Here is a 26,007-nt window from a genome sequence, read left to right as displayed (position 1 = left end):
TATGGAAAGTATGCTTCAGGATATCTAAAATTATTGCAGGTTACAATAACAATATCCACAACAAAATATGTAAATGTATTTGCAAGCCACGGTCTTTCCCATATGTATTGAAGAACCAGGTGGCGGTTAAGTTAGATGAATTAGAACAAGATGAAGCGGTAGTGGTAGCAAATAAATGATTGGTTAATACTTAATTCTGGTCACTGAATTATAGGAAAGATATCAACAAAATAGAGAGAGTACAGAGAAGATTTACTAGAATGTCACCTGGGTTTCAGTACCTAAATTACAGGGAAAGGTTGAACAAGTTAGGTGTTTATTCTTTGGAGTGTAGATGGTTGAGGAGGGATTTGATAGAGGTATTTAAAATTATGAGGGGGTAGATAGAGTTGACATGGATAGGCTTTTTCCATTGAGAGTAGTGGAGATTCGAACAAGAGGACATGAGTTGAGAGTTAGAGGGCAAAAATTTAGGGATAACACGAAGGGGAACTTCTTTACTCAGAGTGGTAGCTGTGTGGAACGAGCTTCCAGTAGAAGTGGTAGAGGCAGGTTCAATATTATTTTTTAAAAATTGGATGGGTATATGGACAGGAAAGGAGTGGAGGGTTATGGGCTGAGTGCGGGCCAGTGGGACTAGGTTGAGAGTAAGCATCGGCACAGACTAGAAGGGCTGAGATGGCCTGTTTCTGTGCTGTAATTGTTATATGGTTATAAAGTGGGCAACACTGTTTAAGACTATAAGACATAAGAGCAGAATTGGGTCATTTGGCACATAGTCTACTCCACCATTTTATCATAGCTGATCCAAATTTCCCCTCAGTCCCAATCTCCTGTCTTTTCCCTGTATCCCTTCAAGCCCTGGCCATTCAAGAATCTATCAATCACTGCCTTAAATATATGTAAAGAAATGGCCTCCACAGCTGCCTGTGGTAATGAATTCCACAGATACACCACTCTCTGGCTAAATAAATTCCTCCTCATCTGTTTTCTAAAAGGACACCCCTGTATTCTGAGGCTCTGTCCTCTGGCCCTGGACTCTCCCACCAGAGGAAATGTCCTGTCCAGATCTACTCTATCAAGGCCTTTCACTATTCAATAGGTTTTAACTGCATAGTGGTCATATGGCAACATTAAAGTGCACTTCATGAGCTGAGTCCATTTCCTGACAGGATCTTTAGCTCGAGTTGGTACTAGCCAAAATCTTTGTACTATATCAGCTATGTGCATCACTCAGCTGAATAGGGATGAGGAGAGTAAGTGAACAGGATACAAAATAGCCTTTTGTGTGCAATCATCATTGAAGATTTTTTAAAGTTTTTGTAAAAGATGCTGCACAATTTAAAAGAAAAATTCTGTCCATACAATGAAGATATACTCATAGCCGTAAGTACTGAAAAAGAAAATCTTCAAAACTGAGATGTAGCAACATTGTAAAGTCAAAAGGAAAAGCTGTGCATTCACACAGCTTGTCTTGGGCTAAATATCATTACAAGAGCTTGCAGTCTGTCAAAAAATGTGCAGGTGCTATGAAGGTTCCATTGCCCATGTCTATTGAGTGTCCAACTTGGATGAAGCATTTCCTCATTGACCAAGTTGTCATGTGAATATGTTCATCCTAGATTGACTTTCTCATTTTTAATATTTCATGATAGTTCATAGGCTGGTGGAGCAACCCCTCACTATGACTTTGTTCTCTTTGCTATAGACCTTTTGTATATCGCTCACTGTTTAGCAAACAAACTGGAAGAAGTTTTATATGCCTAGGAGCTTTTGCCCTTGAAGATCTGTATTTGGAAACGTGCCTAAAATAGCTTTTTATTCCAAAATATATTACAACTTCCTTGCTTCAAGATTGTGTACACTTAGTGCTACAGAAAATGCAGAAGTTATTTATGAAATAACCTTACAAATGATTGTTATTTCTGGATCAACATGTATATCCAGATGTGCCTAGATCCAATAAGTACAGTTAAACTTCTTTGATTTGGGAAGTCTTCAACTGTCAAAACTATCCTTCTCTGCCATTTGTAAAGAAAGCATTCGTCTGATTGAACCAATTTAATGTCTTTTGAATGAGTACTTTTAATGGCTTTTTTATGCTATGAACTTTTATGTTTTTAAGTGACCTTGCATTTGGCTAGGAAAGACCTGGGATAGGATGTGTTCAAAACAAATTGTAAATTCTTTATGAATGACTGATGAGGATAAGGAGAATTTATTATTTGGGTCAAGAAGGAACGTTTCCTTTTTGAAGAGAAATAGATGCTGATTTGTGAGAGATGTGTGTTATCCATGCTTTTGTATAGCTTGGAGATTTAGATCAGATACTTCAGTTATGCTCCAATTAGCATTTTTAAGTATTCATAAGTCATCCAAGTTGGAAATAAATTCCAGTGAAATTCTCAAAGCCTGATTGGTAATGATTGCATTGCCAAAACTTGAATCCCAAAATGAACCTTGCAGCAGTTCTGGATCTATGCTGATTTTTACCTGTCTTTTAATGCATTAATAAAGTTCAGAAACAGGAATTGACTTGTTAATGAAACGTATTTGGATGTAGTGAAAAGCTTTTGTTTGTATGCCATTAGATTGTTCAAACACAAGTACATTAAAGTAGAAAAGGAAAGCAAAATTAGAATGCCAAATATAGTGTTACATTTGGAGAGAGGGTGCAGTGTAGATAGACAAAGTGCAAGGGCCACTTTGAAGTATGGTGAAAGACTGAGTTCATCTTTGTTGTAAAACTCTTGAGCGGACTTATTTTACAATGGAGGAATAGAAGCTAATGCAGAATGTATTGCAGATCTAGAACTGGCCCAAGGATGCAGTACTGTGTGAAAGTCTTAGATATCTATATCTGGGCGCATAAGATTTTTGCATAGTACTATATTTGTCAACGTGAAACGCAAAGCACGTTTGTAAAACTGGCGGGAGCAAAAGATGTTGGGAATGGCGAGGGAGAAGTGCTGCCGGAGGGGTGGGGGACAGGTGGCAGAGGAGTACTGGGCCAGGGAGGTGGGGCTGGTGCAGGTGCAGACACACCCAGCCCTGAGACACCAGGCAAGGTCATTTGATTCCAGATAACTGGTTTATTGATCGTCAGAGTTCTTCTGGTGCTCTCTGCTCTTTCCACTATCCCTTCCCTTTCTCCCCAACCATGATGCCCCTTTCCCTGCTCTCTTTCCACTCACGGTCCACAATAGAGACTTGTATCAGAATCAGGTTTAATATCACTCGTTTATAGCCTGGATATTCCAGATTCCATGATAAGATGTTCCTACCGAAGATGTGTGACAGCTTACTGGTAGATTGTAAGGCAAGAGATTTGACTAAAGACATTACTTAATAACTTTTCTGAAGCAAATTGTGGTGAACTATCGCCGCAGGCAGAAGCAAGTCTAGTGCAGAGTTGAGCCGTGCTGGGGCATTGAGGGGTGCAGTGTGTTACTGGGGTCACAAACTGAGTTTGCATCGCTGTTGTGGATGAAGTGAGTGATTTGGAGGAGAGTCGACAAGGAAGAGTTCTGATGCCCATCTACCTAATCTGGGTACGAGGTTGGATTGCTCCAAGAGCCACGCTGCTTTGAGATTGATAACAGCTTCTGGCTGGGCAGCCCAAGTGTGTTGCTGTGCCTGGATCTGGGTCCTGGAGCATACCACTACCTGTGCTTGGAAAATTTAAGTGTCAGTGAAGATAATCTGGAAGCCTGAGTGTTGGGTACGGTGGCAAGGGTAGGGCCGATTTCACTCGCCCTACTGTGATTATTCCTTTCTTCGCTGCACTGTGGCTGTGAACTGGTCCGGATTGCTGTGTGTTTCTGCTGCTCTGGTGTGATGAACTGGGGATCGAGGCTTGGGCCTTCTCCAGCTGCTCAGTGTTGGTTTGGAATGCTGTTGGCTTGTTTCTGTTGTTAGCATGGTGTGTGTTTTCTTGCTCTGCACAGGGTGTTTGGTCTTTTTTTAAAATTGGGTTATTTGGGTTTATTGCTTTGTGGCTGCTGTAGGCAGACAAACTCAAGGTGTATAATTTATAGATTCATTTTTAATGTGCTTTGAATCTTTGAAATTTTTCTTGGTAGCTGTACAGTGCAATACATAAAATTACTGCAGTAATATGCAAGAGTCTTGGGTATCCAGGACTTTTGCATTGGACGATATCTTGGTGCTATCGGGGGAGGGGTGGGTGAGGGAATGTTCACCAGGACTTTTCCCAGTATTCAGTGACTTGCATGTATTTGAATGTGATTCCTCTGTAAGTGAACCATTCACTCCACACAGCTTAGAAAAATCTGTGGTTAAGTTGATTTTAGTGTCTCATCCAAGTCATTGGGATTTGATACAAGACTGTTCAAAAGATGGAGAAAATATTTTGTATAGGACAATTCAGTTTGCTTTCAGGTCTGTCTGTATCTTAATAAAATACTTCTGTGATATTATAACCTGGAAAATGCAGTTATCAGCCATCACATGCTAAGCACAAAAAAAGACTTTGTAATGATAGCCGAAAGTTTCCCCCCCCCTCCAAGTCAGAAGTTGAGTGTGTTTATTGAGAGAGAGAGAGAGAGAGAGAGAGAGAGAGCGCGTACGGAATAGGCCCTTCAGACCCAGTGAGCTACAATGCACAGCAACCCACCTGTTCAACACTAGCCCAATCACAGGATGATTTACACTGACCAGTTAACCTATTAACCAGTACGTCTTTGGGATGTGGGAGGAAACTGGAACACCTGGAGGAATCCCACACGGTCACAGGAAGCGCTTACAAACTCTTAACAGAGCGTGCTGGAATTCAATTCCGAATTCTGACAACTTGCTAAGTCGTAATAGCGTCACGCTAACCACTTTGTCATATACACAAGTATGCACAGGTGTAGCGGAAGTATTACTTGTAGCAGCATTGCAGGCATATACTGTAGCATCAGATAAGCAGTATTCACGAGGAATGCATTCCCTCAGTGGTATTAAGGGGAAAACTTAAGTCAGCAAATGTTGGATTATCCACAAGAACTTCAAAATAAAATAGTGGGACCTTTTGCATTGATTATAATGGGGAACTGTGACCACCATTTAGAAGGTGACTGTTTTTACCGTCTAGAACTTCAGTACCGCACAGCTGCCTTGCTCTTTGTCCAGAAGTATCGTGACAGGGAGTTGTGCCTGCAATCTACTAACTTGAAAGGGAGAGTTTCACTGCGTTCAGCCATCTTGCCTCTGGGGGAAGGCGTTGTATTAGAACGTAGATGTGTGCTGCAGTCTGCAGTCAATATCTGCTCTTTCTGTTTCCATGCTAACTGGTGTGTTTGAAGGAGGATGTGCTGTCAGGGTTCTGCTGTTCAAGCAGCATCTGATGAGAAATGATAACATTTTTGGGGAGGGCCTTGGTCAAAGCAGAACACGTTCAGTGTGTGTTGCTTTTGCTGAGAGTGCAGAGTTTTATCTGCTTAAACAGGTGCCATGGGGCAGTGGATGGCCCTGCGAGGCAGCAAATAGTTCTGCTACCCCACAGCTCCAGCAATCCTGGTTCAAACCCAACCTCCAGCGCGATCTGCGTAGAGTTCACATGTTCTCCTGTGACCACAACATTCCTCCTTCTCTCACATCCCAGTCACATCCAGGTTGGCTTCAGTGTGTAAATGAGTCGTAGATGGAGAGGAATTGTTGGGAATGTAGAAATAAACCTGGGATCAGCCAAATAGGTGTTTACTGGTCAGCATGGAATCAGTGGGTTTTTGGACCTATTTCCATGATTGATCACTGTATTGCTGTGTGACTAGGACTATCTAATTTTGTTTTATGTGCTGCCAGGACTAGATACAAACTACAGAACTATTCTACTGTGCGGTATATCACCCATCAGTTTCTTTGAGGCATAATTCCTCAATGTATTCATCTCATTGGTAGATGGCTAATTACTGTGAGGTGGTGGACTGGCTGGTAGCTCTACAATCTACTTATTTATTGAGATACAGTGTTGAATAGCCCGTTAAGCTGCACTGTTCAGCAATCCCCTGATTTAACTCGAACCCAATCACAGGACAGTTAACAGTGACCCATCAACCTACCAGCCAGTACGTCTTTGGAATGTTGAAGGAAGCCGGAGTCACAGGGAGAATGTACAAACTCCTTACGTGTACTGTGAAGCCTTGTGCTAACCAAAATGTCTCCGTGCCACCCCTTAGGCTGCAGCTTCGACTTTTTGCCGTTCTCAGCCACCTGATCTTTTCTAGAACTAACACATTTCATTTATTTCTCTCTCAGTGCTTCAAGAGCTTGTGTGGTTATTGGGCATGAACAGAATTGGGTTCGCATGTCATGTCGTGAATGACATGTCTGCATTGGAAAGCAGCTCTAGTAGAGCGTAGGATTGGGGGTGAGAACGCTTTTTGTTGAGGAATTTCGAAAGGCTTGGTTTTGTGATGTCTGATACCTGAAATTAAGCTGCATCAATTGTGGCAGATTGACACGATGTGCGGCTCAGTTGAGACTTCTCCCATGGTGTCCGTGGATTAACTGTGCCCACTTGAAATTGATATTTGTTTTTTTTGTCCCCTCTGCTGGCTGCCTCGCTTTCTCTTTAAATCGCTGTTTTGTTTCTTCTCTTCTGCAGTCTAATTGGTCACTTTCCTGTCTTATTAAATTAATTTGAATGGACTTGTACAATTCACTGCAGTCTTTTCTCCGTCAATCAGTCGTGCCACATTTTGATTTGAGAAAGGCTGTTCTGTCTGGTGTTCGCTGTGTGGTAACAGAACGTGGAAGGAATTGTAGTCTCAACTGCAGGGGGCACTATCTTGACGTTTTGCAAGCCTTAATCCCAGACAGAGCCCTTTCATAAATTGACACAGTCTAATTTCACATGGGCTGGTCAGTCAAAATAGTTTAATGCAGCTGCTCTACTGAACCCAGCAGACTTGATGTAGAATTTAGACCATTGGACTTGTGTGCTCAATACAGTTTCTTGTGTTTTCAAGAGATCTTTGGAAAAGATTTGATTTTATTTACTTTTCAACCAACTTGTCTTTGTGTTTTTTGAGCCAGTTCTATATTCTGCAATAATTGTGATGCTAAAGTTTCCAAACTCTTCCAGTCCTCTGGATGCGCGAAGTACAGAAGAAAAAATAATGTTGTGGGGAGTGGACAGCAGAAGAGATAAACTGGAAACTTGTAACAGACTTGGTGGCTCCTGTGTAGAACTTAGTTTAAATGACCAATAAGTGCAGACCTTTGTAAAAACTCTGACACAGCACTTAACCCTTAATGATTTTGCATTTGTTCAGCAGTCCTCCGATGTGACTGGAATGTGTGAAGTCAGTGCAGGTAAGGCATTCTTTGCCTTTTGCTATTGGCCTTCCATCTGGCCAGACACTAAAACATGCACCACAATTCCTCGTCTACCACTTCACCCTCCCATCTCCTCCAATTATCCGCCACACTGTGGCATGCATGTTGTTTAGATACTTGCGTGATGCATCCTCATATCTTCTGTGCCTATTATTTTCAGCCATCAGACCATCTTCTGTTTTCTACTTGGATTGTTTTGTAAGCTGCATTGTTTTGGCACGTCAATATGGCATGACTCAGGAGAGAAAGGTGTGAGTTTGATTCAGTAGTGGAAAATGGTAATGTGTGTGACTGGGGGAAAAAAGACTGTATTGAGGGGATTCACCAGATCGTTCTGAACAGTGTTGGAGCGGTTAGCATAATGCACTGCAGCACTAGTGATATGGGTTCATTTCCCGTAGTTGTCTAAAAAGAGTTTGTATGTTCTTCCTGTGGCCCTGTGGGTTTCCTGCCATGTACCAAAGATGTACAGGTTAGTTGGTCACATGGGTATAATTCAGCAGTGTGGGCTCATTGGGCCGGAAGGGCCTGTGACGATGCTGTTTTTTAAAAAAAAACACACACACTAATAAAGTGCGAGGGAGATGTGACATTCATGATTTTGGGTCATCCAAAAGCACTTTGCGGTGAAGTACTTCAAAGACTGGTGTTCTAATGCTTAAGACCAGTAGTCAATTTTAGTCAAAGTAGGATTAAGCATAACTTGAGATCCTCAACAGTTTGCTTAAACCCAGTTTTGGAACTGTCCAGTTGTGAATTTTCCTAATTGCCATGAACCTTGTTAGTTGAAAGCGATGAATCCAGACTGGTTTGCTCAGTATCAAAGAGATGACTCCCTATCATTACATACTGCTCAGCTTGTAAATGGAGTTTCAAAGGTCTGTTTTTATTCTGCTCATCTATAACCACCGATGGTCTTGCTGCCATTGGGACTACAGTTGATGATGGGAAGAATGTGTATTCAAATCAGTGAGCTGTGTCTGTTGGAATTAACCACCTGTTTGATCCAGTGCTGGTGAATTTCTGGACCATTTCTAATGGAGTTTTTGCAAAAGGAAATACTTTGTGGGAGAGTGACCCATGTAATTAAGTTTATCTGCACAGAATATTCATGAACTTGAGTCTGAATGCCAACTTGCTGTTCCTCATTTATCGTTCTTGCAGTGTATTGCTGCAAAACAACAAACTTCGTGACATACTGTATGTTAGAGATAATAAACCTGATTCTGATTCTACTTTGGTTCTTGTCGGAACCAGATATAATTCTCTGTGTGCATGCTGTGACCCAAAGGAGCAGATCATTGGTGGCTTATGATCAACAGTCACCAGTGCAGTACCACAGCATAGCTGCGTGTTGTTCCTGTTGGGAGCTGGACTCGTGTCTCAATTAGTTCAGTCAAGTGCGCTCTTTCCCAGTGCAAGTTGGAGACAGCTCTCATAGAATAGCAATGGCAGCTGGTTTGGCTCCATCCATCACCAGCCCCGTAAGCTCCTGAGAGGCTGCCACAGAAGGTGAAAGTTGGTGCATGCCCTCAACTCATTCACAAAAATTAAATTGCTAGAAAAAGACACTTGTTAAAAATGAAATAATGTAGGAACTTTACAGAATGGGTAGGAACGGGTGAGAGCATAGGTTTCAGATCGGGTTCAATACCTAACTCTGTCTGTAAAGAGTGTGTACATTCTTCCTGTAATTGACGTTTCCTCTGTATGTTTTGATTTTTTTTTCTTCCACATTCCCAAAGGACATTAAGTTTAGGGTCAGTGAGTTGTGTGCATGCTAAATTGTTGGTGCTGTCTTTTGCCCCTTGGCCCCAGAGTAATGCTGTCTCATTTGGCTGTATTCTTGTATGGTTAAATGACAATTAAACTTGAATTTTGGCAGTGTTTTATGGTGACAATTGCAGGTTGTCCCTAAAGCATCTTTGGACTGTGACATTACACTGCATGCGTCAATGTACGTGTGACAAAGCACATTTTTGAAGATGACCTTTTTTTGAGTAGGTGAGCAGGATTTAAGTATTTTGAATCGATCCTTTTTGTTCTTGGGAACATTTTAGTATTTCTTTTCTCTCCAAAGATTCTTGAGGGGCTTATGAACACATTCATCTGACTCGGATATTAATTGCAGCCTGACATGAAATCCATGTACCTGCAGTCCTTTCCTGTACTTGTGTCAGCCTTCCTTTTTTTAATATATAAATAGTAGAACTGAATAGAGTGTCAGAATTAATTCTATTCTAATGGTGAAGGGGGCCCCACTGAATTGTTGTCTTAAGGTACATTTTAACTCGTAGGACTTATTTGGGAATTTGATATTGATGTTTAACATGATAACTTCTGTAATAGATCAAAACTTGTCTCTTTGGGGTAAAGTGAGACGTGTTAATAGTGAGGGTGTCACACAGTGACTGTTTCTTTATGACAGTTCTGTCAGAAGAGTTATGGATGTAGTAATACGAGTAGGAATTTATTACTGTGTAGCTTGTCCCACTTGCAATTAAAATTCTTTACCTGTGAAAAGTTGATGTAACATTGAGTGTCTTTTTTTCGCTTCCTCCCTTTTTGGTGACTGGTTTCAACCTCAACCATTGTTGCTTTCTGTCTCAGCAATTATTGGCTGCCATTGGATATTGCAGTTTGTCAGGATTTTTTTCCTCTTGTATACTTAATACTCATTATAACTCATCATTGCTACTTGTCTGGGATTAATTGACTGGTATGCCTGAGAATTAAATCCAGATCATTTCTTATTTGGACTTATTTTACCATCTCTTGATTGTAATTGCAGAAATATGGTGTGAGACTTCACAAAGGAATTTTCCTACTTTTAAACTGTAGGACATTTAATAAATGATATCATTCCCAGGTTGGCTTTGAATAGTACACCAGAGATCCTTTGGCCTGACGTGTGAAATGCTGAAGGAACTCAACGGGTCAGGCAGCATCTGTGGCGGGAAATGAACATCAATGTTTTGGGTTGAGCTCCTACTTATGACTGTAAAGGAAGAACCTGTGTATCCAAAAAAAAAAATGGGAAGGGGTGGAGGTGATTCATATGAGGGAGTGGGAATGATGTATGAAGTAGGGAGATGATGGGTAGAAGAGACAAGTGGGCTGAAGAAGATGGAATTTGATTGGAGAGGATAGTGGATCATGGAATAAAGGGAAGGTGAGGAGGGAAACAGACCAGTTGTGTTGGTGATTCCTCCTCTGACAAAACTTGAACACAACCCAGATGGATTCAATATTTTAAGAGTTACTAGGCTTTGGAAAGCTTGCAGAGGACTGGAAAATTGCAAAGGTCACTCCACTCTTCAAGAAGGGAGGGAGACAGAAGAAAGGAAATTATTAGCCTGACATCAGGATTTGGGAAGATGTTGGAGGTCTTCATAGAGGATGAGGTTCTGGGATACTTGGAGACACATGATAAAATAGGCCAAAGCCAGCATGGTTTCCTTAAGGGGGAATCTTGCCTGACAAATCTGTTGGAATTCTTTGAGGAAATAACAGGCAGGGTAGACAAAGGAGAGTCAGTGGATGTGTCTACTTGGATTCTCAGTAAGCCTTTGACAGGGTGCAGCACAAGAGGCTGTGGAGATTGCAGGGGTTGGTGTTGGGACTACTTTTCACATGTGAATGATTTGGATGTTTGGTATTTGTGGCCTTGTAGCCAAGTGCAAGCATTTACTTCAAGAAAACTAGAATGTAAGAGCAAGGGTGTAGTGTTGAGACGTTATGAAACATTGGTGAGGTTTTACTTGGAGTATTGTGTGCAGATTTAGGCTGCTTATCTTAAGATTGTGCTGAAATTGGAGAGGGTTCAAAGGTTCATGAAAATGATTTCAAGCGTCTGAAGGCTCTGGGCCTGTGTTCACTACAATTCAGAAGAATGAGGAGTGACCTCATTGAAATCTATCCAATGGCGAAAGGCCTTGGTGGAGTGGATGTGGAGAGGATGTTTCCTTTGGTGGGTTGTCTAAGACCAGAGGACGGCCTCAAAATGAAGGGGTGTCCTTTTAGAATGGAGATTAAGAGGAATTTCTGTTGCCAGGGAGTGGTGAATCTGTGGAATTCATTGCCACAGGCAGCTGTGGAGGCTAAGTCTGACTATATATTTAGGGCAGAGCTTGGTATCTTGATTGGTCAGGGTATGAAGGGATCTGGGGAGAAGGCTTTATAAGGTGCAGGTGAGGCCTCATCTTGAGTACTATGAACAGTTTTGGGCTCCTCATTGAAGCAAAGATGTGCTGGCATTGGAGAGGGTCCAGAGCTGGTTCACAAAGATGATTCCGAGAATGAAAGGGCTGTCCAGATCTCATTGAAGCCTTTCGAATGTTGAAAGACTTAGATGGAGTAGATGTGGAAAGGATATTTCCCATTGTAGGGAGTCTAGAACAAGAGGGCATGGCCTCGGGATAGAGGGGCATCCAGTTAAAACAGAGACGCAGTGAAATTTCTTTTGCCAGAGGATGGTGAATTTGTGGAATTTGTTACCACAGGTAGCTGTGAAGGCCAGGTCGTTGGGTGTATTTATGGTGGAGATAGGTTCTTGGTGGTTCCAAGGAGGGGGAGAAAAAAGAAACAGCCATGATTGAATGATGGAGTAGACTTGATGGGTCTTTTGATGCCTACATCGATCAGTTGATCATGGATGTTGTGTCCTAACTCTCCAGATGAGCAAGCCTAAGCAGCACGGTATGGAAAGCAAGCTGTGGCCAGTATAGCAAGTGTCCGCTCTCCATGCACCTGATGAACCTAGAGGAACGGCAGAGACTGCAGCATCACTGGATTTTCTAGACAATGTTGAGCTCAATGTAGGACTGCCTTAGGGACTCCAGCTCCGGATTTTTCTCTCGGGATTTACTCCCAAAGCTCTTCTTCATGAGTGGGTACAGCCGCAAGGCAGCAGAGGTTTGAAACCAGAATTTTCCTTGTAGAAGAACTGCTGACCATGGCTGCTGAGCCCCATCTGCCCAAAGTGACTAGTTTTAAGAGCCCGTAACGTGCCTTTGCCCCTTCTCATTTACTAGATAAAGTTCCGCTGGTCTCGGTAGCTAAGCCACACCAAGACTGGGAACTGGACTTGGTTGTCAGAGGCTATTTGAGGTGCACACCATTGGAATCATTTAATAGATAGTGGGTGTTTCTCTATTACCACCCCACTGACTATAACAACCATGAGGAACCCCTGAATGCCACCCTTTTCATGATGTTTGAATCTGGAAGTTTGATTGAAAAGTGCTCACTGAATAAATGTTGACCTAAGCTTTAGTATTTAAAAGGAGTCTCTGCTGCTGGGCAGGTTAGTCAAGTAACAATGTTTATTGAAAGAAATTTGCATAAAACTTGCAGATCATCAATTTTGCTGTGTGAAACATGTCCTGGCATTTTCCTGTGGTAAAACTTTGCATTAGGGTTGAAAGATATTGGAATGATACATGTTCAACTGATCTCATCTTTATTTCTTTTTAGGAAGTCACTGGAAAGAAATTTGGGCAGAAAGATTTTCGTTCGGCACTGGAAGATGGAATCCTGCTGTGCGAGTAAGTGTGTAGATCGAACTTTTTTACTATCCTTTTGGAAGGAGGGAAGGTTTTTGAGAGTCTTTTGCTACGTCCACACTAGACCACATAATTTTGAAAATGTCAGTTTTGCGTAAAAGCGATAGACATCCATACCAGGCATTTTGAAACTACCTCTGTCCACATTAAAACGGGTATTTGGGTGAATCTCCTACTGGGCATGCACAGGACACAGCTACAGAAAACGCGCAAAGAGGAAACGGGATACTATTTCCGTTTCCGTGGCGGCGTTGAAACCTGTGATGTGGAGGATAGGGTTGAGGCACGTCACAGCAACTGATGCACAGCTTCTTCACCCGCTTCGAGTGCACCTGACTCCGACAGTTTGTCCAAGTAGCAGGTGATGGCTGCGACATGTTTAGTGTCGAATCTTGCCGTGAAAGACTTGATTCGCGTTTGTCCAATTACAGACTAGGAAAAACTTAAAGAAATTGCCAAACAATGGACATGGTTGGCTCTCGCACAGGAGGACTTAAAACTGAAAAAACAAGAACTGGAGTGTATGGAGGCAACCGACAGGGAGTTCATGGACAGTATGACCCAGCTGACGACGAACATTGAAAAACTGACTAACTCTGTTGCAGAGGGATTTGCAATGATGAGGAATATGATGGCTCCCCCCCAGTACTTTTCACTGCCACAATACCAACCTCAGCCACTACAATAGCTACACATATGGACCCACAGACCCCTGGGTGGCCCCACCAACATCTTCCCCACTCCCACAGAGGGGTCACCCTGGAAACATTTCCTACAGCCATAGGCACGTCATGATAGCGTTTTTGAAAAGCTCCAGTTACCCCGTACACACTACACCACCCAAACAGCGTTTTAGAAAAGCTCCGTGTTCGGGGAGGAAAATGCCGTTTCACTGTGGATGGAGTATCAAAACGAAGAGAAAATCTTCGGTTACAGATTTATCCGGTCTAGTGTGGACATAGCCTTAGTCTGGCGGTTCTTTAGGAAATGGAATATCAAGCTGGTTTATGTTTGTGGTTCTGAGGTATCACCTGCTTCTCTGTCCAACAATCCCTGCTTTACTTGTTGGGCCATCTTGCATCTTGAAACTGTGTTTCTCTACATAACCTTACAGATCAATAAATTGCATTTTCCTCTGGATCAGCAGCTGTACACAATTTGTAGTTAGACTGGTTTGATGTTACAGTAGTATAATGCTGCACCTCTGAGAAAATGCTACCCAACCTGCGCTTACAGAACTTTGGCAGGGCTTAGCAGAACAGAAGAAGGGAGATGTTTCTCTTGAGTCGTTTTCACCCAGTGGTCACTTTTGCAGGATCAAGAGGAAGGCCAGTTAGGACTGAGGTAAATTTCTTAACTTGGGGTGTTAACCTTTGTAATTCTCTATCCTGGAATGATGTTGGGGCTTGATATTTGAGTTAATTAGAACCGATATTGATTGTTAGAGAATTTTTAAATAATCACAGGTAATTTGCAGATTTCTGCTGAGTGGCATTCAGACTTGTAGTGTTTGGGAATTGTGTTCTGCAGGACTGTGTGCCTGGTGATCCAATCTCAGAGGAAAATAAATAGTCTTTTGGGTATACAGGACACATTGGTGTTGCAGTGGGGGAGGTGTGAGTTATGTAAAAACATAGCAGTGAAGGGTGTGGGTTGTACTGGTGTCACTGGGTTGGAGTGAAGCTGCATCAGAGTGATACAGGGAGGGGTGTTAGTTATATCAAGGTATTGCAGGGAGAGGTGTGGGGTGTACTACTGGGAGGGGTAAGGAATGTATCAGAGTGCAGGGATGGGTATAGGGTGCATCAGTTTTATGGAGCAGGGTGGGGACTGGAATTTTTGTTCTTGATCCCTGCCGCAGAGAGACCTCCACCAGCACCGCCGCGTATGCTGACGCAAATTGTGCATGCTTGATCACTAGTGCCATCGCTTTGCGTTACGCCAATATGGTGACTCGTGTAGAAGTGGTTCACAGTGTTGCTAGTGATCTTGCACTCTGCCCTCCTTAATCTCTAATGCATAATTAATGTTAAAACATATGTTAATAGGGAAACTGGTATATCACAACTTTAAAAAAAAATCTGTATTAATATCTGGAAAATTGAAATTTATCTGTGGTAATTTGACTCATCAGTATTATTACTCAATTTTTATAGGCCAATATATCTAAACTTAATGAGGAAGTTTCTTTGTTTTGCAAATTTGATTATACCTCTTGGCACAATGTTTGAAGTGATTTTTTTTGGGCTGAACGATTTTGCCCTGGGTTCCTGTTTGCTGATAATGACTTGGGGAGGCTGCACAGTGGTGGAAAAATGTTCAAAGTAAATTTATTATCAAAATACAGTATGTCACAATATACAACACTTGCATTTACTGCGGACATACTCAGTACCATAGACCACACCCAACAGATTGATCAAATAGCCAATGTGCAAAAGATGACAAACTGTGGAAATGCAAAACAAAGGATGAGCAATAAATATGGAGAACATGAGATGAAAAGTCCTTGGAAGTGAGCTCTTGGGTTGTGGGAACGTCAGGTTTGGGGTGGGTGAAATTACCCATGCTGGTTCAAGAGCCTGATGGTTGAAGGGTAATAACTGTTCCTGAATCTGGTGATGAGTCCTGTGGCTTCTGTACCACCTTCCTGATGGCAGTAGCAAGAAGAACATGACCTGGGTGGTGGGGGTCCTTGATGATTTATGCTGCTTTCCTGTGACAATGCACTGTGTAGATGTTCTCAGAGGTGGGGAGGACTTTCTCCATGATAAAATGGGCTGTATCCATTATGTTTTGCTTTCCCATTCAAGGACATTGATGCCTCCTTTCATTGGCTGTGATTCAACCAGTCATGATGCTTTCCACCATACTTAAGACCATAACACATAGGAGCAGAATGAGGCCATTCAGCCCATTGAGTCTGCTCTGCCATTCCATCATGGCTGATCCCAGATCCCACTCAACTTCATACACCTGACTTCTTGACATATCCTTTGATGCCCTGACTGATCAGGAAACGATCAACTTCCACCTTAAGTATACCCACGGACTTGGCCTCCACTGCAATCTGTGGCAGAGCATTCCACAGATTCACCCCTCTGGCTTTTTAAAAAAAAAAAATCCTCCTTACCTCTGTTCTAAAGGGTCACCGTTCAATTTTTAGGCTGTGCCCTCTAGTTCTGGATACCCCCACCATAGGATACATCTTCTCCATATCCACCCTATCTCGTCCTTTCAACATTTGGTAGGTTTCAATAAGATCCCCTGCTTTCTTCTAACTTCCAGTGAGTACAGGCCCAAAGCTCTCAAATGCTCCTCGTATGTCAACCCCTTCATTTCAGGAATCATCCTCGTGAACCTCCTCTGGACTCTGTCCAGTGACAGTACATCCTTTATGAGATATGGGGCCCAAAACAGTTGACAATACTCCAAGTGTGACCTGACTAGTTTCTTATAAAGGCTCAGCATTATCTCCTTTTTATATTCTATTTCCCTTGAAATAAATGTGAACATTGCATTTGCCTTCTTTACCATAGACTCAACCTGTAAGTTAACCTTCTGGGAGTCTTGCACGAGGACTCTCAAGTCCCTCTGCAACTCTGATGCTTGAACCCTCTCCCCATTTAGATAATAGTCCACACTATTGTTCCTTTTACCAAAATACATCATCATCCATTTCCCAACGCTGCCAATTTTCATCTGCCACATTTTTGCCCATTCTTCCAATTTGTCTGAAACCTCTGTAATCACATTGCTTCCTAAGCATTACCTACCCCTCCACCTATCTTTGTATCATCTGCAAACTTTGCCACAAAGCCTTCAATTCATTACCTAAATCATTGACAAACAAATGTGAAAAGTAGCAATCCCAATACTGAATCCTAAGGAACACCACTAGTCACCGGCAGCCGACCAGAAAAGGCCCCCTTTATTCCCATTCACTATCCATGCTGGTATCTTTCCTGTAATACCATAGGATTTTATCTTGTTAATCAGCCTCGTGTGGCACCTTTTCAAATGCTTTCTGAAAAACCAAGTAAATGACATCCACTGCCTCTTCTTGACCACCTTGCTGGTTACTTCCTCAAATAACTCGGCAACAGATTTGTCAGGCAAGATTTCCCTTTACAGAAAGATTTCCCAGCTGACTCTGACTTTATCATTAGTCTCCAAGTACATCTATAGAAGTTTTAGATGCATGCCAAATCTCTGCAAACTTCTAAAGAAGTAGAAGTACTTACTTTGTAATTGCACTTGTGTGCTAATCCCAGCAGAGTTCTTCTGAAATGATAATGCTGAGGAATTTAAAGTTGCTGGCACTCTTTACCTCTGATCCTTCAATGAGGACTGGGTTATGGACCTCCTGGTTTCCTCCTGAAGTCTATAATCGGCTCCTTGTTCTTGCTGACTTTGAATGAGAGGTTCAATCACAAACTAGAGAAAATCAGCAGATACTAGTAATCTAAGCAACACACACACACACACACACAATGCTGGAGGAACTCAGCAAGCCAGGCAGCATCTACGGGGAGAAAAGCACAGTTGACGTTTCAGGCCGAGATGCTGCCTGGCCTGCTGAGATCCTCCAGCATTTTGCGTGTGTTGCTCAGATTTTCAGCACCTGTAGATTTTCTTTGGGATGAGAAGTCAGAGGTCAGGGGGTATCTGTGAAGAAAGAAACTGGGGTCAGAGTTTCAGATCACTTGCCTTTCATCAGTCGCCTCTTCACCTGACTTAAAATCTTCACAATTGCAGTGTCTTGACAAACTAGCATTGTTCAAGTTTAACTCATAATTTAAAAGTGTATAACGCCACTGGCCTCTGTGGCACTCAGCATGTGACTTCCTTGTCAAGTTGGCCTAGGAATTTTTTTTATAGCTTCCTCTGGTTCAGCTGTTTTTCAGATTGCTTCAGAAGTCTGTGTGTACCCTGGTTTTTGTTTAAATGATGTGAGTGACAATATTTCTGCAGCTTCTCTTGAATCTAGGTACATGATATCCAAATAATTTTTGTTGTAAGCATGCAGATTCTCTGCCCAAATGTTATACGTGTCATCTCATTGCGATGTGTCAATATCCCTCTTTTCCAGGGGTTCCCAACCTGGGCTCCACAGACCCCTTAATTGTATTGGCCCATGGCAAAAAAACATTGGGAACATGTGGTCACCTCTTTCTCCTGTCTTCCAAGGCCTAGAGGTTCAGCATGGCCAACCTCTTACTCAGGCCCTCTCGTCCAGGCAGCACCCTCGTAAATCTCTTCTACACTCCCTCCTGCTTGACAGTAGCAGGGTAACCAACACTGGACACAAGTGTGATCTTACCACTGACTTGTATAACTGCCAATTAATGTCCCTGTTCCTCATATCAATGTCCTGGCTGATGAAGGCCAGCATGATCCCTCTCTACTTGGATGATCACTTTCAGTGAACTGTGCACTTGTACTCCGAGGTGCCTCTGCTCCACAACAGTCATCAGTGCTCTGGTATTCATTGCATACGTCCTACCCTGGTTTGAATGTCCAAAATGTATCAAGTCACACTTATCTAATTTGAATCCCTTTAACATTCCTCACCCATCCCTCAAATTGATTGCGATCTCTTTACATTTTATTGTAACCCACTTCACTATCAACAAATCTCCTAATTTAGTATCATCACTGTCATCAGCAAACTTGCTAATTAGGCCATGTATGTTCACATTCAAAACACACACATAAGCAATGAATAAGAGGTCCCAACAACTGACCCCAGGGGTGCCCCATTAGTCTCCGGCCTCCAGTCTGAGAGATGGCCTCTACAACCCGTGTGACGGTAGTAGCATTTCCAACATCTTGTCCATACCTTCTTGGTCCTCGCCACTGGTGCTGCTGCCTTCAGTCTCTGCCTATACTCGGGGAGTAGAAGTACAGCCAGGTGATCAGACTTCCTGAAGTGAGGGCATGGAGTAACAGTGGTTGTGTAACAGTGTGTTGTTTCCCCTGGTATTCCAAGTGATCTGTTGTTGGTAATTGCTGAGTGACCTTTCTTTTCATACTGGCCTGGATAAAAACCCCAAAATGATGAAGTCATTAGGGTGCCCTGTTTCGTGCAAGTTGATCCCATTGCTTAGATCATCTGAAGCCTGATTGACATAGGCCTGAGGTGGAATGGATGGTAGTAGCACTTGGCAGATGCATATGTGCTCATTAACGGTGCTTCATTAATTAAAGCTACCTTGCATAAAGTGAAAACTGACACGGCTGTGCCAATCTTGTATTTGCACAAAAGGTAGATTTAATTGCGTGGCCCTCTAGTTGTAATTGGTACATGTACTGGAACAGGGTTGAGCTCATTTAAATAATATCAGTTGAGGCAATTAAACTCAGCAATTCAAATAGATATTGATTTTGGCCATGACCAATGTAATACACCCTCATGTGCTAATATTTATCCCAGATTGTGTAGGCAAAAATGGGTAAGACCAGTAACCAATGTAGGATGAAACCTAATGTTCCTGGTACTTGCAGGAAAATCTTATTTATCTGTTTATTTGGTGTAGATAGTCCTGGGTATCTAGCTCTAATATCCCAATCCTGAATATATGTAAATACTGGAACAGACAACTACAATCATGAGTTTGAAATCATCTACAAGTCAAGCAGGGTAGATTTCAGTTTCTTAAGGACATTAGTCAGTGAGATGGTCTTTTATGGCAACCCGTAATTTTATGGTCAACATTACTGTGTTTATCTTCTACTTTGTTTTATTTAATTATTTGGATTTAACAAGGACCCTGTTCAATAACCTATAACAGCATCAGTGGTGCTGTCTACTTCCACAGCATTGCCTGGTGTTATGTGGCTGATCCTTGTTTCTTCCTGTAGTATTTATTACAATGCAAGGAGTTAACTGTAAATAAAATATCTCCTTTACAAAAGAAGACTCTGCCTTTCAAGGATTAATCTTTCAGTGAATACACACAAACCTTTGTACCCGAGTCCACCTCAGTTTCCATTAACTCACCCACTTAGATCATAATGTGACTAAATGTTGACAAGGGAAAAACAGCTGGTGATCTTATTGGAAGCCTTCTGGAAATTTACTTTCCATAGTTGTGCATAGAATATTCTGAAATTTGACGCAAAATAATAATTCTGTTTCTCCTTGCACAGGTGCTGCCTGACTTGAGTTTTTCCAGCATTTTCTGTTTCTATTTCCAGCATCTGCAGTTTTCTTTGATAATTCATTTAATGTTTGTTTATAAAAGCTAGCCATTTGTGCAAGGTGTTTTGGAGGTAAAAATAGAGAAGAGTAAATGGACTAAAAGTAATTGTTTCTATTAATATTTAAATTATTTTTGCAGCATTGATTGTGCATTGTTTAGATGTTCTAAACCTCTTGATTATCTAGAACGGCGCTCCACGGACCCCTAGGTTAATGGTTAATGTTCATGTCATAAAAAAGGTTGGGAACCTCTGATCTGGAAAAATAGAAGAGGCAGGGCTCATAAATGCTCGAGTTAGTGAGGTTTTTGTTACGCTGAATCCGTCTGTGAACTGTGTTCAGTCTCCTCACCAATCCTATGTTGTTCTGTCAGCCAGCAGTGGGCCTGACTTTACTGGTCTAAGCCACAGAGGAGAAATGGAAACTTGGGGCAAAGACAAGCTGAGAAGGGAGTTTTATGGCAAAGGTGCAGGAATCAAATACAATGATCTGTTTAACAGGTAACAATGGAGGCTTGGTGCAGTGGAAGTGTCCTGAAAAAGGTCTCGGCCCGAAATGTTGACTGCTTGTTTCAATGGATGCTGCCCAACCTGCTGAGTTCCTCCAGCTTGTTTGTACGTGTTGACGGGTCCAGTATTATTGGAGAGGAAGATCTGGAGATGGTGATTGTTATGTGGAGGTGGTTCTTGACTAAGTGCTGTATAAGTGACAGCTATATCTGGGTCTTTGTGTGCTGTATATTCTTATGTGTGGTGGTTTATTTCGTATGTTCAAATTCTTACATTGGAGAATAATACAAATTTGTTGAAGGATTTTGCTGAGATACAGGTACTCCTTCCAAGACAGTATCATCTTTATGCCATTACTGGCCAGAATGCTAAGGTTTTACAGGAAGCTGAGCACTTTGAAGGTGATCCAACAAATGTTAAAACTTCCAAAATTACATTCATTAGAGAAATATAACATCATTCTGAACCACTAATTATGAAAACCTCTAAGATCCTGGTGATCTGTGGAAAGCTTTGATCTCAAACCTTTGCCACCTTGTGTGACTATACCCAAACATGGGGGAGGCTTCAGGAGTAAATCTGAGGGGAAACCTGCAGCAGGAGTCCCGAAGGCAGCCCTACCTTGAGTTCAGCAATGACTGGCAACTCCTGCGACACTGCTGGTACCAAACTGCATCGGTCTTTGCTGTCCCTTTGGATTAGAGGGAGAGCCTGCTGCATTGGCAGCGGTTTCCTCTCTATGGTACCGCCCTGGTTTGCTTGCATACTGGCTAGCAGATCATGTAGACAGCTGGCACATAACATCAGATACGTGTTAAACTGTGGTTTATGAATTTAAGTAGCGGAGAAATTGTTCTGAGTTAAGCTGCTACTGTATCCCTTCTTTACCAACCTATCTTGAATAAGAGAGCAGTTATGTTTGATTGTGATGCCTTCTGCAGTTGACTAGACTGTTAGCTATATATATCCACCTTTGTTTGAAGTGTGGTTGCTTGATCAGATACTTTAGTGAACTCTTCCCCTGGCTTTTGTTGGTGTATTCAAGGATTCAAATTGAGAGGAAAAGATGAACTCCTTTGCTATTCATTCATTGACTTGGTGGGTAAAGTGAAAATGTTGTTTTCCTTAAATTTAGGATTTCTGGAAGGATTATTTAATCCACCATATTTGAGCCCTGAAGATCCCTTCAGATGGGGTTAGTGTGTACTTTTACCAATAAACTCAATTGATCCACGGGGCAAACAAACTTCATGTTTGCATTTTCTTCTGATCTATTAATCATTATGGAGTTATTCTCATGTTTGTTACTGACTTGGTAAGCAGAGGTCTGGTCTACTGATTGAGAGTCATGAGTTCAAATCCTACCAGGGCTGCTGAGAAGTGTAGATTGGTAGTTTCATTACTTCAGATCGTGAAACCACTGGATTGTCTTGAAAATGCATTAATTCCACAAGTCAAAACAGATTTGTATGGGATCATAGACCGGAAAGGTTCAGAGGGATGCAGTCCAAATCCAGGCAAATGAGACTAGCTCAGGATAGCACCTTGGTCAGCATGGATGAGTTGGGCTGAAGGGCCTGTTTCTGTGTTGCATAACTTTATGCACTAGCACTCTGCTAGCTGTATACCTTGGAAATCATTATAAACATGGTTGCCGTTTTCATAAGGAACTCCATAAGACATAGGAGCTGAATTGGGTCTGCTCTGCATTCAGTCATGGCTAATTTTGTTTCAGCCCTGTAACCTCTAACCTCCCTTGCCAGACTTGACTTCCACAGCACTCCACTCTATTCCAGGGCAGTTAGGGGTACATACGCTCAGTGGCTATTTTATTAGGTGCCTCCTATACCTAATAATGTGATCACTTGAGTGTATGTTCGTCGTCTTCTGCTGACCATCTGCTTCAGGGTTTAACATGTTGTGCATTCAGAGATGCTGTTCTGCTTACCACTGCTGTCAACAGTAACTCAAATAATCACCTGACATGTTGGCTTGAACCAGTCTAGCCATTCTCCTCTGACCTCACCCATTCACAGAACTGCTTGTTGGATGTATTTTAAAGAATATTGTGGATGAAAATCCCAGTCAATCAGCAGTTTCTGAGAAACTCATACTGCCCTGTTTGAGGTTGATTTGAGTAAAGGATGGCCCTGTGGCGACCCACTTCCCAGCGCACTCGAACCGGCTCACAAAGTGGCGCGCGCCAGCATTGAGGCCGGTCCCAAACAGGGCGCCAAGCCTGCTTCACCAGCAAGGGGAAAAGCTCGTGTGCGGGACGGGACTGTGAATACGCTCCCCCTTACAGCATTCCCGCCCGGGGAGGGCGGTATCAGGAAGGCTTTAAAGCGAGGCCGTGATGTTTGAATAAACCTCTTTTGCAACTGCAGCTCACCGACTACGTGTCGTTATTTCAGTGCTGCGTGTAGCACACCGCTACAATTGGTGACCCCGACGGCCCAAACGATATTTGGACCGGAGATGAACGACGCCGCATCTGTTCATGCGGTTTCGTTAAAACTGCCAAGCTTCTGGATGCTATGACCTCACCTATGGTTCCAGCAAGCAGAAGCCCAATTCCACATTCGGCAGATAACCTCGGATGCCACACGTTACTACTACGTGGTGAGCTCCTTTGACCAGCAGACAGCTGCCTAGGTTGAGGAGTTCATACAGTCGCCCCCAGAGGACGGCAAATACACAGAATTCAAAGCCTTGCTCATAAGGACTTTCGGATTCTCATGGCGCGCGCGAGCTGCCCGCTTACTGCACCTGGATGGTTTGGGGGACAGGCCACCGTCGGCTTTGATGAACGAGATGCTGTCCCTGGCCGGAGGTCACAAGCCCTGCCTCATGTTTGAGCAGGCATTCCTGCAGCAGCTGCCCGAGGACATACGCCTGCTGCTGTCCGACGCGGATTTCAGCGACCCCCGGAAGGTGGTGGCCCGGGCGGACGTGCTGTGGAAAGCCAAGAAGGAGAGTGGGGCGTCCGTCGCACAGATCACCAGGCCAAGGTCCCAGCAGCAAATCAGACCAGGCCTGGCCGCAGAGCCTGCTAACCCCAGAGGCAGGGGTGAGGAGACCAACGAACAATGGTGCTTCTACCACCAGTGGTGGGGTGCAGAGGCCCGCCGCTGTAGCCCGCCCTGCCAGTTCCCGGGAAACGCCAGGGCCAGCCGCCGCTGATGGCTACGGCGGCTGGCCATCGGGAAACGCCTCCTGTATGTGTGGGACAAGCAGTCGGAATGCTGCTTTTTGGTCGACACCGGAGCCGAGATCAGCATCTTACCTCCGACAAGTTATGACACCCCCACCAGAGAACCGGGTCCCACCCTGAGGGCCATGAACGGCAGCACATTAAGGACCTATGGCACCCGTACAGTGCGGCTACAGTTCAGCTCCAGCTGGTTCACGTGGGACTTCACACTGGCCGCCGTAGCCCAAACCGCTCCTGGGAGCGGATTTTTTGCGAGCTCACAGCCTATTGGTCGACCTGCCAAGGAAGAGACTGGTCCACACCGAGACCTTTCAAACGTTCTCCCTGGGTGAAGCCCAGTTGCCGGCCCCACACCTAGACTCCATCACGCTGTCCGACAACGACTTCACCAGAGTCCTGGCGGATTTCCCATTGGTTCTGGCACCGCAGTTCATGGCAGCCATGCCCAGACATGGCGTACAGCACCACATCCCGACACAAGGACCACCCCTCCACGCCCGTGCTCGAAGGCTTCTTCCGGACAAGCTCCGACTGGCGAAGGAGGAGTTCAAGAGGATGGAGGAATTGGGGATCATACGGCAGTCCGACAGCCCATGGGCCTCCCCCCTGCACATGGTGCCCAAAGCGACAGGGGGCTGGAGACCATGCGGCGACTACAGCAGACTGAATGAGGCTACAACACCGGATCACTACCCTGTGCCGCACATTCAGGACTTTGTAGCAAACCTGCACGGTGCACGGATCTTCTCCAAGGTAAATCTCGTCTGGGGATACCATCAAATCCCGGTGCATCCGGACAACATTCCCAAAATGGCACTCATCACCCCGTTCGGCCTTTTCGAGTTCCTTCGCTTGCAGTTCAGCCTAAAGAATGCCGCACAGATGTTTCAGCGGTTAATGGACGCGGTAGGACACGACCTGGACTTCGCTTTCATCTATTTGGACGACATCCTCATAGCCAGCAGCAGTCGTCAGGAGCATCTGTCCCACCTCCGTCAACTCTACGCCCAACTGAGTGAATACGGCCTGACAATCAACCCGGCCAAATGCCAGTTTGGGCTCAACACCATTGACTTCCTGGGCCACAGGATTACTAAAGACGGGGCAACCCCTCTGCCCGCCAAGGTAGACGCAGTCCGCCATTTCCCCCGACCCAACACGATCAAAGGCCTTCAGGAATTCGTGGGTATGGTGAATTTCTACCACCGCTTTCTCCCTTCAGCTGCCTGAATCATGCGCCCCCTGTTCGCCCTGATGTCGGGTAAGGGCATGTACATTACCTGGGACGAGGAGTCCGCCACCGCTTTCATTAAAACCAAAGAAGCCTTGGCAAACGCCGCGATGCTAGTGCACCCCAGAACGGACATCCCTATCGCCCTCACAGTGGACACATCTAACACGGCAGTCGGTGGAGTGCTGGAACAACTCATCGAGGGTCGCTGGCAACCCCTGGCGTTTTTCAGCAAACACCTACGACCACCCGAGCTCAAATACAGTGCTTTCGACCGAGAACTGCTGGCGCTATACCTGGCAATCCGTCATTTCAGGTGCTTCTTAGAAGGTAGGTCCTTCACTGCGTTCACGGACCACAAACCTCTTAACTTTGCATTCACGAAAGCATCCGACCCCTGGTCCTCCCGCCAGTAGCGACATCTGTCCTACATTTCCAAATACATGACGGATGTCCGGCATGTCTCGGGAAAGGACAATGTCGTGGCGGATGCCCTCTCCCGCCCTAACATCCAAGCCCTGTCCCAGGGGGTAGACTATGAAGCGCTGGCGGAGGCACAGCAGGCAGACAAGGAGATCCCTAGTTACAGGACTGCAGTCTCCGGTTTGCAGCTCCAGGACCTCCCCGTAGGCCCAGGTGAGAGGACCCTAATCTGTGACGTCATCACCGGCCAACCCCGCCCCGTTGTTCCGGCAGCCTGGTTGCGGTGCGTTTTCGACTCCATTCACAACTTAGTGCACCCCTCCATCAGGACAACTGTCCGGATGGTCCCCAGCAGGTTCGTTTGGCACGGACTCCGCAAGCAGGTCAGTGAATGGGCCAGAACGTGCATGCACTGCCAAACAGCCAAGGTGCAGTGGCACACCAAAGCCCTACCGCAGCAGTTCCACCCCACCCGCCGGTGTTTCGACCACATTCATGTGGATATCATGGGCCCCCTG

General features: G+C 44.1%; 1 protein-coding gene across 7 annotated transcripts in view; it reads left to right on the top strand.

Annotated features, from left to right (window-relative positions):
* Positions 1 to 26,007, top strand: part of lmo7a (LIM domain 7a) — a 229,427-nt gene that overhangs the window by 39,383 nt on the left and 164,037 nt on the right. For all 7 annotated transcript variants that reach the window (XM_073027921.1, XM_073027910.1, XM_073027904.1 and 4 more), the window contains exon 3: positions 12,820 to 12,890. In XM_073027921.1, the coding sequence (XP_072884022.1) occupies positions 12,820 to 12,890 (71 nt within the window). The remainder of the gene's footprint in view (positions 1 to 12,819; positions 12,891 to 26,007) is intronic.

This window comes from Hemitrygon akajei, chromosome 2 (genome assembly GCF_048418815.1).
Source record: "Hemitrygon akajei chromosome 2, sHemAka1.3, whole genome shotgun sequence".
In the NCBI taxonomy this organism is placed as follows: domain Eukaryota; kingdom Metazoa; phylum Chordata; class Chondrichthyes; order Myliobatiformes; family Dasyatidae; genus Hemitrygon; species Hemitrygon akajei.
The sequence above is the reverse complement of the archived record's forward strand: the minus strand, read 5'-3'. Positions and strand labels throughout refer to the sequence as shown.